This window comes from Gekko japonicus, unplaced genomic scaffold (assembly GCF_001447785.1).
Source record: "Gekko japonicus isolate JY-2015 unplaced genomic scaffold, Gekko_japonicus_V1.1 scaffold2082, whole genome shotgun sequence".
In the NCBI taxonomy this organism is placed as follows: Eukaryota; Metazoa; Chordata; class Lepidosauria; order Squamata; family Gekkonidae; genus Gekko; species Gekko japonicus.
In genome coordinates this window covers 85,199-100,404 of record NW_015159777.1, presented here as the reverse complement: position 1 = coordinate 100,404, position 15,206 = coordinate 85,199, and the positions used below count along the sequence as shown (strand labels likewise).

The 15,206-nt window shown below is 51.5% G+C and overlaps 1 protein-coding gene across 1 annotated transcript in view; it reads left to right on the top strand.

The window, feature by feature from the left end:
* Positions 1-15,206, top strand: part of EXOC5 (exocyst complex component 5) — a 69,849-nt gene that overhangs the window by 43,070 nt on the left and 11,573 nt on the right. Inside the window, exons 7-13 of the mRNA XM_015406888.1 lie at positions 49-158; positions 1,224-1,268; positions 3,544-3,684; positions 5,166-5,248; positions 6,620-6,829; positions 10,470-10,617; positions 14,552-14,660. Of these exons, the coding sequence (XP_015262374.1) occupies positions 49-158; positions 1,224-1,268; positions 3,544-3,684; positions 5,166-5,248; positions 6,620-6,829; positions 10,470-10,617; positions 14,552-14,660 (846 nt within the window). The remainder of the gene's footprint in view (positions 1-48; positions 159-1,223; positions 1,269-3,543; positions 3,685-5,165; positions 5,249-6,619; positions 6,830-10,469; positions 10,618-14,551; positions 14,661-15,206) is intronic.

The following is a 15,206-nucleotide window of genomic DNA, read 5'->3' as shown; positions in this document are numbered from 1 at the left end:
GCCCGCCCGCTTTTCCCCCCCCCCCCCCCCCCGCCACACACCTCGCAGGTAAGTATCACGATCTCGAGTGCCAACTGATCCAGGAGTTTACAAGTGCTCAGCGAAGGGGCCAGATCTCCAGGATGAGAGAAGTCGCTGCCGTCTTGCTTCACTTCAAGGTAAGAAGGGGGGGGGGATTCTAAGCCGTTTGGGGCAAAGCTTTCAGCGTATGGATACTGTAATGGTCTTGGCCCAGGGGGCACGGTTTTGCAGACGCTGTTGTTTCCCCCCATAGGACCACATGGCCATTATGAATGTACCCAAATGACATTAGTTGAGCCAGCTGTTTCATAGAATCACAGAGTTGGAGGGGGCCATAGAGGCCATCTAGTCCAACCCCCTGCTTAATGCAGGATCCGCCTAGAGCATCCCCGACCAGTGTTGGTCCAGCCGCTGCTTCAAGACTGCCAGTGAGGGGGAGCTCACCACCTCCCTGGGCAGCCCATTCCACCGTTGCACAACTCTGACTGTCAAAACGTTTTTCCTAAGATCCAGGTGGTACCTTCCCACCCTTAATTTAAACCCATTCTTGTGAGTCCCGTCCTCTGCTGCCAACAGGAACAGCCCCCTGCCCTCCTCTAAGTGGCAGCCCTTCAAAGACCTCAAGAGAGCCATCCTGTCCACCCTCAACCGCCTCTTCGCCAGGCGGAACATTCCCAAGTCCCTCAGCCTTTCCTCACAGGGCTTCGGTCTCCAGACCCCCGATCGTCCTTGTCGCTCCCCTCTGCACCCCCGCTCCATTCTGTCCACATCCTTGTTGAAGCGAGGCCTCCAGAACTGCACACAAGACTTCAGGTGCGGCCTGACCGATGCAGCGCGCAGCGGGACTGCGACATCTTGCGATTTGGATGTCATGCCTCTGTTGATTGCGTTAGCCTTTTTTGTCCCTGAATATGCATTTACACAAATATGTTCTTTTGTCGGGGGTGCGTGGGGGGAATATTAATTCTGTCCTGATAACTGAGGCTGCATATTGACTAGGTTATGACTGCAAGAATATAGGAGCCGCCCGACGGGGGCACACACTGAGGTCCAAACTGCCTTCACTCTTTTTCCGGTGATGTTTGTTGGCAAAGCGGAGAGCCATAAGGAAGGATGTACCACGCACAAGGGTCTTTTGACGGAACATTCTTTAGCAGTGTTTAATACAAATGTCTCTGAATCGCGATTTCTTTTCTCCGTAGGGCTATTCCCACTGCGTTGATGTGTATATAAAACAGTGCCAAGAGGTAAGCCTTGGGTTAATTTTAAAAAAAAAAGTAGGTTGGGGGGGGGGGGGAGTGCTGATAAGTCACTAGTTTGCATTTTGTCTCCTTCTCCTGGCCTAAGGAGCCTGTGTCCAACAGCGTAGGCTCAGAGCTTCTTCTGTTGGAGAAGCCTTCACTGGCCAGAGGAAGTTTTGAGACTTAAGAACATCAGAAGAGCCCTGCTGGGTCACTCCAGTGGTCCATCGAGTCCAGCATCCTGTCTCACATAGTGGCCAACCAGTTCCTCTGGAGGGCCAACAACAGGGCAGAGAGGCCAAGGCCTTCATAAGAACATCAGAAGAGCCCTGCTGGATCAGACCAGGGGTCCATCTAGTCCAGCATCCTGTCTCACACAGGGGCCAACCAGTGCCTCTGGAGGGCCAACAACAGGGCAGAGAGGCCAAGGCCTTCATAAGAACATCAGAAGAGCCCTGCTGGATCAGACCAGGGGTCCATCTAGTCCAGCATCCTGTCTCACACAGGGGCCAACCAGTGCCTCTGGAGGGCCAACAACAGGGCAGAGAGGCCAAGGCCTTCATAAGAACATCAGAAGAGCCCTGCTGGATCAGACCAGGGGTCCATCTAGTCCAGCATCCTGTCTCACACAGGGGCCAACCAGTGCCTCTGGAGGGCCAACAACAGGGCAGAGAGGCCAAGGCCTTCATAAGAACATCAGAAGAGCCCTGCTGGGTCACTCCAGTGGTCCATCGAGTCCAGCATCCTGTCCCACACAGAGGCCAACCAGTTGCTCTGGAGGGCCAACAAAAAGGGCATAGGGGCTGAGATTTTCCCTGATAAGAACGTCAGGAGAGCCCCGCTAGACCAGACCCAGTGGTCCATCTAGTCCAGCATCCCGTCTCACACAGGGCCTGACCAGGTCCTCTGGAGGGCCAACAAACAGGGTATAGCGGCTGAGTCCTTCCCCTGATGTTGCCTCCTAGCACTGAGATTCAGAGGTTGACTGCCTCTGAACATGGAGGTTCCCTTTAGTCACCATGGCCAGCAGCCACTGATCGACCTCTCCTTCATGAGGGGAATGGTGGGCGTGGCAACTGACAGGAGGTTTTGGGGAGGGTGGATGCACGGTACTTTTCTCCCTTTCTCACAATACAAGAACTCATGGTTATTCAATTAAATTGCTGAGCGATCGGGTTAGAACGGATACAAGGAAGTCCTTCTTCACCCAAAGAGTGATTACCACTTGGAATTCACGGCCACAGGAGGTGGTGGCGGCTACAAGCACGGATGGCTTCAAGAGGGAATTAGATAAGCCTATGGAGCAGAGGTCCATCAGTGGCTATTAGCCACAAGGTATAGATAGGGGTTCTGGGGCAAGGGATGCTCTGTCTTCTTGGTGCTTGGGGGGGGTCAACAGTGGGAGGGCTTCTAATGTCCTGGCCCCACTGGTGGACCTCCTGATGGCACCTGGTGTTTTTGGCCACTGTGTGACACAGAGTGTTGGACTGGATGAGCCATTGGCCTGCAGGGCTCTTCTGGGAATAAAAGGAAGTCCTTCTTCACCCAAAGAGTGATTAACACTTGGAATTCACTGCCACAGGAAGTGGTGGCAGCTACAAGCATGGACGGCCTTAAAAGGGAATTAGATAAGCATATGGAGCAGAGGTCCATCGGTGGCTATTAGCCACAAGGTCTAGATAGGGACTCTGGGGCAAGTGATGCTCTGTCATCTTGGTGCTTGGGGGGGGGGGTCAACAGTGGGAGGGCTTCTAGTGTCCTGGCCCCACTGGTGGACCTCCTGATGGCACCTGGGGGGGCAACAGTGGGAGGGCTTCTAGTGTCCTGGCCCCACTGCTGGACCTCCTGATGGCACCTGGTATCTTTGGCCACTGTGTGACAGAGTGTTGGACTGGATGGGCCTTTGGCCTGATCCAACATTGGCTTCTCTTATGTTCTCTTATGTTCTTATGGTATCGTGGTTTGTTTGTTTTTTATATGCAGCCTTGTGCACTTACTGGAAGTTCTTACTGAGAATGAAAAAGGGTAGCTCTAGGAATCACTGGAAATGATGTTTTTTTTAATGATTCCTAGAGCTACCCCTTTTCACTTCTGATAAGTACGCAAAGTAAGGACCCAAGGCCGCATTGTTTTCCCACCACCACCACCACTCCAAGCAGTGGGATATGTGGCTGAGGGGTCTCCAGCTCCCGCCGGGGCATGGGCAGGCCCGGGTGCAAGCCATTCTGTACAGCAGTGGACGTCTTAACAGCAGAAACTCTCTCCTTCCTAATGTCTTTAGGGGGCCTACTTGAGGAGCGATGTCTTTGAAGATACAGCCGTTCTCTGCCAGACCGTAAACAAGCAAGTTGGAGATATCTTTAGCAGTCCCGAGACTGTGATGGCCAAACTGATCCAGAGTATCTTCGAAGTCAGACTCCAGGTGACTTGCAAGACTTTAATCTCTTCCAGGGGAAGTTAGAGTCAGGTGGGAAGAAGAAGAAGAGAGGAGGTTCATTACCGGAAGGAGTTTCAGAGCGGCTCACAAACTCCTTTCCCTCCCCCTCCCCACAACAGACACCCTGTGAGCAATGTTCCCTCTAAGTTCTGGAGTCTTGTGAGCAAAAATTCTACATTGTGAACGACTGGCATTAAAGTTGTGAGCGAGCGATTTGACTACTGCTTAACTTAGGTTGCTCTGGAGCCATCCTTCCTGAGCTAAGACAAAAATCTGTGAGCTGGAGGCTAAAAAACTGTGAGCTAGCTCACACTAACTCAGCTTAGAGGGAACACTGCCTGTGAGGTAGGCGGGGCTGAGAGAGCTCTCTGAGAGAACTTGTGACTGAGCCAAGATCACGCCAGCAGCTGCATGTGGAGGAGTGGGGAATCAAAGAGTGATTAACTTGCTTAGAAGAAGATAAGAGATTGGATCTATACCCCGCCCTTACACCCTCATGCTCTAAAGAAGAAGAAGAGAAGAAGATATTGAATTTATACCTCGCCCTTCACTCAGAGTCTCAGAGCGGCTCACAATCTCTTTTCTCTTCCCCTTCTCACAACAAAATCTTGTGAGATAGGTGGGGCGGAGAGAGCTCTTTCGAAAACTGCCTGTGAGAGAACAGCTCTGAGAGAACTTGTGACTGACCCAAGGTCACCCATCTGACTGCACGTGGCGGAGTGGGGAATCAAACCCAGTTCTCCCAGGGTACACGCTCCCAACCACTACATCAAATTAGCCATGTTGGTCTGAAGCAACCTCCAAAGGAGGAGAGCCCACCACCTCTCGAGGAAGCCTGTTCCACTGAAGAACCGCACTGTCAGGAACTCTAACTGTCAGGCGGTTCTTCCTCATGTTTAGCCGAAAACCCTTTTGATTTGATTTTAACCCGTTGGTTCCGGTCCGACCTTCTGGGGTAACAGAAAACAACTCCGCACCGTCCTCTACATGACAGCCCTTCAAGTAGTCTCCTTCTTCGGAGGTTTTCCAACAGAGGCTACATGGCCATCCGACAGCCATGCGGATTCTGTGAACTTAGGCAGATCACAAGAGGGAGGGCAGGCAGGGTTGCCTCAGTGCTTAGTTCTCCTGGCCCTTCCTTACACGCCCAGGGAAAATGCTGGTCGCCACTTTGAAGCCAGGAAGCAATTGTTCTCCAGGCCAGTTTGGCCAGAGATCCTGGAGGCTTTTTGTCATCTTCTGGGTGTGGAGCAGGGGTCATTGCGGGTGTGGAGAGGGGAGGGTATTTGTGAATTTCCTGCCTTGTGCAGGGGGTTGGACTAGATGACCCCTGAGGTCCCTTCCCACTCTATGATTCTATAAGTACTTGAAGACAATTCTCACCTCCTCTCCAGGCTAAACATACCCAGCTCCTCCAACCGAGTGTAAATTTTGCCCAACTGAGAACGGGTTTTCTCCCCCCACAGAGCTATATAAAAGACCAGTTGGAAGAACACAAGAAATCCGACGCAGAGCAATATCTTCAGACCCTCTATGACCTGTATACGAGGTGGGTGCAGCACCATATTCTCGGGGGGGAAACATTATGCACACTTTATAAACGCGCAGGCCCAGTCTTCTCCCTCTGGTTTGGTCCTTGTCCCTCCCTCTGCAGGCCTTCTGGGCCCGTGCATGCTTCCACCTCTTGGAACTGTGGACTTTTGGGAACAGAAAGCAGCACGTGCACAGGGGAAGGTCACAGTTAAGCTGGAACATCGAAAAGGAAAAGATCGGTCGCCTCTGTTGATTCTGAAATAGCCAATGGGGCAGTGTTTAAAGAAGCACAGCAGACAAAACCCAGAGAAGTGCCTTTTGCAAGATCTCTGCAAGGCGCCATCTCCCCACACGGCCTGGGAATTTCCCAGTCCTTTCCTTTCCTGTTGGGGAATTTAGGGTCTCTATGAAGCTGCCTTATATTGAATCAGGTGGTCAGTCCATCAGGGTCAGTATTGTCTGCTCAGACTGGAAGCAGCTCTCCGGGGTCTCAGGCTGAGGTCTTTCCCATCACCTACTGCCTGGTCCGTCATGGTCGGTATTGTCTACTCAGACTGGCAGCAGCTCTCCAGGGTCTCAGGCTGAGGTCTTTCCCATCACCTGCTGCCTGGTCCGTCATGGTCAGTATTGTCTACTCAGACTGGCAGCAGCTCTCCAGGGTCTCAGGCTGAGGTCTTTCCCATCACCTGCTGCCTGGTCCGTCATGGTCAGTATTGTCTACTCAGACTGGCAGCAGCTCTCCAGGGTCTCAGGCTGAGGTCTTTCCCATCACCTGCTGCCTGGTCCGTCATGGTCAGTATTGTCTACTCAGACTGGCAGTGGGTCTCCAAGGTGTCAGGTTGAGGTCTTTCTCATCACCTACTGCCTGGTCCTTTTAACTGGAGATGCCGGGGGTTGAACCTGGGAACCGGCATCTCCAGCTAAAAGGACCAGGCAGATCAGAAAGACCTCAGCCTGACACCTTGGAGACCCGCTGCCAGTCTGAGGAGATAATCCTGACTTATCTCTTGCCTTGAAAACTCCACGAGACGGAACGTCACGGAGCCACCGTGAGTTGGTCGTGACTCGACAGCAGACTTTACCTTACAAACCTCATGGAGGAAGAGCCGGTGCAGGCATTCCCTGAGCGAACTTTGCAGACCGGTTGGTTTGTCTCCTGGCGATCCGTTGCACCGAAGTTGGGCCCTTTTCCTCTGCCTTCCCCTGATACAGGAGGCTCCTGTGCTAGCAGAAGGGTCCTCTATGTTGCGTTGCAGGCAAAAGACCATCACCCGTAATGCAGTGACTTTGTGGGATCCAAGCCAATTCTACCTTTTCCCCCCACTTCATGCAAATGCATGTCTTCATTCTCTCTCCCTCCTTCTCCCCCCCCCCACACAACATGAAGGACTAGTAATCTTTCAAGCAAATTGATGGAGTTCAACCTGGGCACTGATAAGCAGACTTTCTTGTCGAAACTTATCAAGTCCATCTTCGTTTCCTACTTGGAGAATTACATCGAGGTGGAGATTGGTTATTTGAGAAGCCGGAGCGCGATGATATTGCAGCGCTATTACGATTCGAAAAACCACCAGAAGAGAGCCATTGGAAGCGGAGGGTGAGTTTGGCTTTAGCTCTCTTTCACTACCGTGCGTGGCCACAGCCTCTAATCCACACAGACACGTTTTTTTAATTATAAAGGGATAAGTACATAAGAAGAGCCCTGCTGGATCAGACCAGTGGTAGTCCACCTAGTCCAGCACCCTGTCCAACACAGCAGCCACCCGTTTCTCTGGAGGGCCATCAAACAGGGCCGAGAGGCCAAGGCCTTCTCCTGATGTTGCCCCCTGGCACTGGGATTCAGAGGTTGACTGCTTCTGAACGTGGAGGCTCCCTTTACTACCCACCAATAGACCTCTCCTCCTTGAATCTGTCTAATCCCCTTTTAAAGTTGAGGCCCCCACAACATCCTCCGGCAGCGGATTCCACATTTTAATCCCTCGCTGTGTAAAGCAGTATTTCCTTCTCTTGAACCTACTGCCCATCAGCTTCATTGGACGCCCTCGGGTTCTAGTATTTGGCGAGGGGGAGAAAAAGTTCTCTTTGCTAATTCTTTTTACCCTGTGCATAATTCTAGAGACCTCCGTCAAGCCAAAAAATCCACTATCCTAAGTTGCGTTGCCTAAAGGACAAGATAAGAACATAAGAGACACCAATGTTGGATCAGGCCAATGGCCCATCCAGTCCATCACTCTGTATCACACAGTGGCCAAAAATACCAGGTGCCATCAGGAGGTCCAGCAGTGGGGCCAGGACACTAGAAGCCCTCCCACTGTTGACCCCCCCAAGCACCAAGAAGACAGAGCATCACTTGCCCCAGGCCGAGAGTTCCTATCTATACCTTATGACTAATAGCCATTGATAGATTTCTGCTCCATATGTTGATCCAATTCATAAGAATAGAAGAGAAGCCAATGTTGGGTCAGGCCAATGACCCATCCAGTCCAACACTCTGTCACACAGTGGCCAAATATACCAGGTGCCATCAGGAGGTCCAGCAGTGGGGCCAGGACACTAGAAGCCCTCCCACTGTTGACCCCCCCCCCAAGCACCAAGAAGACAGAGCATCACTTGCCCCTGAGTCCCTATCTAGACCTTGTGGCTAATAGCCACCGATGGACCTCTGCTCCATATGCTTATCTAATTCCCTTTTAAGGCCGTCCATGCTTGTAGCTGCCACCACTTCCTGTGGCAGTGAATTCCAAGTGTTCATCACTCTTTGGGTGAAGAAGGACTTCCTTATATTCCCAGAAGAGCCCTGCTCTTTTTATTCCCAGAAGAGCCCTGCCTTTTATTCGCAGAAGAGCCCTGCTGGATCAGGCCAGTAGTCCATCTAGGCCAGCATCCCATCTCACAAGTGTGGCCAACCAATTCCTCTGGATGTCCAACAGCAGGGCAGAGAGGCCGAGGCCTTCCCCTGATGTCGCCTCCTGGCTCTGGGAATCAGAGGCGTGGTGCCTCTGAACGTGGAGGTCCCCCTCAGTCACCGTGGCTAGCAGCCATTGACAGACTTCTCCTCCACGCAGCTATCTTAATCCTCTTTTAAAGCTGTCTATTCCTGTAGCCATCACGACACCCTCTGGTCGACGAATCCCACCTTACCGTCACTCTCGTCGTAAAGCAGGTTTTCCGTTTGTCCCTCCTTTTTGTTTTTCTAAACGAAATAAAACTAATCACAAGCAGCGTTCCCTCTAAGCTGAGTCAGTGTGAGCCAGCTCACAGTTTTTCAGCCTCCGGCTCACTGATTTTTGTCTCCGCTCAGGAAGGGACGGCTCCAGAGCAAACTGATTTACGCATTAGCCAAATAATTTGCTCACACCCTTAATGCCAGTAGCTCACAAAGTAGAATTTTTGCTCACAGGACTCCACAGTTTACAGGGAGCATTGATCACAGGTCACGAAGTACCATTCGACCCAACTCTAATCTTTTTGGGCATCTGGAAATAAAAAAAACCCATACCAACGTTCCGTCGCAATTTGATCACTAGCCTCATAGCGGCTGCGAAAACATCCGATAGCCTCTAAATGGAAATCAGACAAGGCTTCCAACACGTACCAACTGGCTAAACAAAGTTTGGGATCCCCTTAGATTAGAAAAAACCCACTGACCGTTTACTTCAATCAGACATCCGTCCTAAATCATCCAATTTTAAGGAGAAATGGACCCCATTCATGGAATATATCTCAGCTTCGGATTCTCAGCCTCAAAACTGTGTTTCCCCGAAAATAAGACACTGTCTTATATTTATTTTTTCTCAAGAAGACACACTAGGGCTTATACCACAAATGCATAGAAATCCTGCTAGGGCTTATTTTTTGGGTAGGTCTTATTTTCGGGAAAACAGGGTACTAAGCTTTACCTCTTTGACCATACTGCAGTGCCTAGTTGTGACATTGTTTTGATATAATTTAATGGGACCAAGTTACTTCTTTGCATCAGCTCATTTTTATATTTAACTAAACACAAGGGTTATGGGTACTACATTGAGCTTGATGACAACAAAGTAAAACCACTAACACTATATTGGTTTGCTAACTATGTATGCTGTTTATGCTGTTCTGTAAGTTTAATACATCTTGAGCTGTGGTGGCTCAAGTGGTTAAGACGGTGAACTACAGGCTGTGGAAGGTCGGTAGTTCAGCAGTTCGAGACCCGAGTGTGCCGCATGACGGAGTGAGCTCCTGTCTCTAGTTCCAGCTCCTGCCAACCTAGCAGTCGGAAAGCAAGACATTGCAAGTAGATAAATAGGTACCACTTCGGTGGGAAGGTAACAGCGTTCCGTGCGCCTTGGTGTTTAGTCATGCCGGCCACATGACCACGGAAACGTCTCCGGACAGCGCTGGCTCTTCGGCTTTGAAACGGAGATGAGCACCGCAGCCCTCGAGTCGGATTCGACTGGCTTTCGAGCAAGGGAACCTTTACCTTTACCTTTAAGTTTAATCCTACTGACTATTACTTTTGAGAAAAAACCAATAAAAATAATATTTTTTAAAAAAAAAATATTTTCTAAAACCTACCAGAAAAATAGGGAAAGGGAAACGATAAACGACAGGAAAAAGTAAAGAGAAACCACTAAAAACCCAAGAGGCGGGGGTCATATAATGCTTACAGTAAAATAGGTTTGAATAAAATAAAGAGTCATTGGTGACCTTGCAGGGTGATCGTTAACGTCGCTTAAATAGTTCAAGTCCAGGTATTCTGACTTAGTAAAGAACCATGCACAAGAACGGTTAACTAATAGGAATCAAAAGTCAAACTTCGGAGGAAGTTAGCATCTCATTTGCCTCTTCTTGCCCTCCATCGGTATCCTTGCTTGGGGGCTGCCACCAGTGTTCCCTCTAAGCTGAGTTAGCGTGAGCCAGCTCACCGTTTTTTAGCCTCTGGCTCATACATTTTTGTCTTCGCTCAGGAAGGATAGGGCTCCAGACCAAACTAATTTAATCCAGTAGCCAAATTGCTCGCTCACAACTTTCATGCCAGTCGCTCACAAAGTAGAATTTTTGCTCACAAGACTCCACAGCTTAGAGGGAACTTGCCCCCCCCGCCCCACGTTCTGAGTCCGAATCTTCTCCAGTAAGGGCTCCATCATCACCCCCCTTGTTTCTCTTTTCCTTTTGTCCATCCTGAACCTACTGCTTATCAACCTCACCAGCATTAAGACTTGACTTCGGACAACATTCTCCCGTCTCTCTCTCAGTATCCAAGACCTCAAAGAGAGGATCAGGCAGCGGACCAACCTGCCTTTGGGCCCGAGCATCGATACCCACGGCGAAACTTTCCTGTCCCAGGACGTCGTGGTCAACCTCTTACAAGAGACTAAGCAAGCGTTCGAAAGGTGCCACAGGGTATGTGCCCGCGCAGTAAATGACCTTTTCTCCATTCAGAGTACAGATCGAAGTGAGGGTGGCAGGGGCTCATTCAGAACATGTAGGGGTCATTTCCTGCAGGAGCGCACAGGAGTGGAGCCCCGGCAGTAAAGAGCCCAGGGGGTGGGCACATGCCCCACCCCCTGCTCCCAGCAGCCCTCAGTCAGAGCAAGAAGCAGCCAGGGAAGTTGCCCCTCAGTACAAAACAGTCCAGTGGCACCTTTAAGACCAAGTTTTATTCAGGTACAAGCTCTCCCTCCTCTGTGAGGACAGATCTGTACGCTCCCCCCCCCAATAGCTAGCAATCCAAAACAGTCTAGTGGCACCTTTAAGACCAAGTTTTATTCAGGTACAAGCTCTCCCTCCTCAGTGAGGACAGATCTGCACGCTCCCCCCTCCCAATAGCTAGCAATCCAAAACAGTCCAGTGGCACCTTTAAGTCCAAATTTTATTCAGGTACAAGCTCTCCCTCCTCTGTGAGGACAGATCTGCACGCTCCCCCCCCCAATAGCTAGCAATCCAAAACAGTCCAGTGGAGCCTGAGCGGTGGGTGTTGCCTTCTGACACACTTCCGGTGATGTCAGGGGTGTGTGGCATATGCAAGTGAGTTATGCTAATGAGCTCCTGCACCTCTTTTTCTACGAAATGACCTCTGACAACATGTTTTATTTATTCAGTCAGTCAGTCAGTCAGTCTATACCCCGCCCTCCGTGCCAAAGCAGGCTCAGGGAGGCTTACATAAAATACATATAGAAATGCAATTAAAATCATTCATAAAACATCATCACCAATTAAGTATCAGTTATCCTAAAGTGCTGGAACAGTATTCGAGTGACGTGCGAGAGCAGAGGTTTCAAGTTAAACAGTATTGCCTAGGTGGCCGTCATGGTGGTATACTCAGACCAGCTCACACCAGCTGTGTGGTGAGCACAGGCTGTAAGTTGTGGGCCAGGGCTCAGGGTCACTTCTCAGGAGTTTAACGTGGCTCCTAGTCGAAGGCCTAGCGGAAGAGCTCCGTCTTGCAGGCCCTGCGGAACTGTAAGAGGTCCCGCAGGGCCCCGATCTCCTCCGGGAGCTCATTCCACCAGTACGGAGCCGCCACCGAGAAGGCCCTGGCCCTGGTTATCGCCAGCCTGGCATCTTTAGGGCCTGGGAGGTCCAGCCGGTTTGGGGCCCCTGAACGCAGTGCTCTCTGGGGAACGTATGGGGGAATGTCGCTTCTGGGGTCCAGATAATGTGCAGAGATACGGTCTGTAGGCTCCGTAGGACAGGGGTCCTCAATGCAGTGGCTGTGTTTTCAGCAAGTGGGCGGGGCCTGGCGAGCCTTTTGGCCAGCGAGGCTTCTGATTGGTCACCGGGGATCGGATTGGCTGACCGTGCAGGCTTTTAAAAAGTCGCTTTAACAGAAGCTGCCACCACAGCACAAGGATCTTCATTGTGTGACCAAAGATGAACCGTGGCAGCCATTTTCTGGCTGGCTCCGTCTCTTGCCATTTCCCGGCAGCCATATTGTGGTGGCTGGGCCCACCATCCCGTATCAGAATTCCAACAGGCTCAAGAAGGCTGGGGATCCCTACTGTATGGCATCGTAGGCTTGCCATTTGCCCAATGGAGGCGAGGGATCCTCCGATTTTCTGGGCTCCTGCCCGCTGCCAGCAGGAGGGAATCCCCCCCCCCCCCCCGCGATGTGCCTGCATCACCCGGAGGTAATGTCGGCGACGTCAGGGGGGTGACACTCTGGATTTGGGGCAGAACTCTATGGTTTGATGCCAGTTTTACCATAGAGCTTTGTCCAAAATCCAGAGTGTCATCGCCGATGGGCCAATGTCACTTTCGGGGGATGCAGTCTTGTCATGTGCGACGTCAATGTTTCGGAGGGAATGGCGGGGGGGATATCACTTCCCACTCCTGGAACATCCCCTCATCCCCCCCGCCGGCAGACGAAATGGACCTGTCCACCCTGTGACGCCATGTTCCTCAGCCTCTCTCTCACTCCAGGAAATACAGGCATTGGCGGGGTGTGTGTGTGTCCTGGTTCAGTGGTAGAGCATCTGCTCTGACTGCATAAAGTCCTGGATGCAGTCCCTGGCATCTCTAGTCAAAAGGACCGGGCAGCTGGTGATACGAAAGACCTCTGCCTGAATTGCCAGTGCTGACTTTGATGGACCAACGATCCGATTCAGTATAAGGCAGCTTAACGCATTTACATACTTGGATCCCAAACAGTGCTCCCTCTAAGCTGAGTGAGTGTGAGCCAGCTCACCATTTTTTTTTTAGCCTCCGGCTCACGCCTTTTTTGTCTCCGCTCAGGAAGAAGGAGGGCTCCAGAGCAAACTAATTTACGCAGTAGCCAATTTGCTCGCTCACAAACTTTAATGCTGGTAGCTCACAAAGCTTGGAGCTGCGGTGGCTCAAGTGGTTAAGACGCTGAACTGCAGGCTGTGGAAGGTCAGTAGTTCAGCAGTTCGAGACCCGGGTGTGCCGCATGACGGAGTGAGCTCTCGTCTCTAGTTCCAGCTCCTGCCAACCTAGCAGTCCGAAAGCAAGAAATTGCAAGTAGATAAATAGGTACCCCTTCGGTGGGAAGGTAATAGCATTCCGTGCGCCTTGGTGTTTAGTCATGCCGGCCACATGACCACGGAAACGTCTTCGGACAGCGCTGGCTCTTCGGCTTTGAAACGGAGATGAGCACCGCAATCCTAGAGTCGGACTCGACTGGCTTTCGAGCAAGGGAAACCTTTACCTATACCTTTCACGCCTTTTTTGTCTCCGCTCAGGAAGAAGGATGACGCCAGAGCAAACTAATTTACGCAGCAGCCAATTCGCTCACTCACAAACTTTAATGCTGGTAGTTCACAAAGGAGAATTTTTGCTCACGGGACTGCACAGCTTAGAGGGAGCACTGATCCCAAAGCGCTTCTCGCTCTTTAAGCACACCAGTCTCCACTGTGTTCCGATTGCGTTTCCAGAAGCAGCTTGAAATGTAGTTGAAAGAAAGTGCCATAGCGCTGATGGCAGAGAGAGGGTGGTATGGATGTTAGATGTGGGGAAAAGTTGAGTGAAAGACACATGTAGCTGTGTGGGGCTTTGGAACAAGCAGACTCCACAGCCCACTTGTCCTCAAGCTTTCCTTTGAGGAGGAGGAGATGGGATTTATACCCTGCCCTCGACTACCCGAAGGAGTCTCAGAGCGGCTTACAAACTCCTTTCCCTTCCCCTCCCCACAACAGACACCTTGTGAGGTAGGCGGGGCTGAGAGAGCTCTTTGACAGAAACTGCTCTTTTTTCAAGGACAGCTCTTGTCAGAACTACGGCTTGCTCAAGGTCAACCAGCCAGGTGCAAGTGGAGGAGTGGGGAATCAAACGCGGTTCTCCCAGATTAGAGTCAGCGCACTTAACCACGACACCAAACTGGCCCTCCAGAAGGAGGAGGAGGAGGAGACTGGATTCATACCCCACCCTTCACTACCCGAAGGAGTCTCAGAGCAGCTGACAAACTCCTTTCCCTTCCCCTCCCCACAACAGACACCCTGTGAGGTCGGTGGGGCTGAGAGAGCTCTTGACAGAAACTGCTCTTTTTTCAAGGACAGCTCTTATCAGAACTACGGCTTGCCCAAGGTCATCCAGCCAGGTGCAAGTGGAGGAGCGGGGAATCAAACCCGGCTCTCCCAGATTAGAGTCCGCGCACTTCACCACTACACCAAACTTTGCAACCAAGAGACGTGGAAACTTTGCACTGAATAAAGGCCGGCCTTTTTGGAATGCTAATAAGAACCCACTCTGCCCGTCCAAAACGGCAGTGACTCAGTCGGAACTGCACAGGGTGGTCAGTTTGACATCGCGCACGTGGGGTTCTTCGTATCTCAGCGCCAGACATGTGCTAACATCTGTTCTCCTCTCCGCCCCCCCCCAGCTCTCCGATCCTTCAGATTTGCCGAAAAACGCCTTCAGGATCTTCTCGTTGCTGGTGGAATTCTTGTGCATCGAGCATATTGATTACGCTCTGGAGACCGGGCTGGCTGGTAAGCTTCATAAGTCGGTTTGTTCGTCGAGTGCTATCGAGTTGCACCTCACTTACGCTGACCCTGTACGTTTCCAGGGCAAGAGACAAGCAGAGGTGTCTCGCCCTTTGTCTGCCTCTGCATAGCCACCCTGGACTTTCTTGGCAGCCTCCCATCCAAGCCCCAACCAGGGTCAACCCTTGACTTCCAAGATCTAGCGAGATCAGCCTGGGCCGTCCGGGTCAGGACAAAAACCCATCAAGTCGCAGTTGACTTATGGCAACACCGTAGATTTTTCAAGGCAAGAGACGGTCTAGGGGTGGTCTGCCGTTGCCTGCCTCTGCGTAGCAACCCTGAACATCTGTGGTGGTCTCCCGTCCAAGTACGTACCAGAGCCGGCCCCTCATAGCTTCCAAGATGTAATGAGACTGGGTTAGCCTGGGCCACCCAGGTCAAACCAAGAGACGGGGGGGGGGAGGGACCTCGACACTCATGAGGCAGAGGAGGAAGCAGCAGGAGGAGGTTAGTTCCCCCCCATCCCGCGGTTCCCCCCCGTCTCCCCCACCC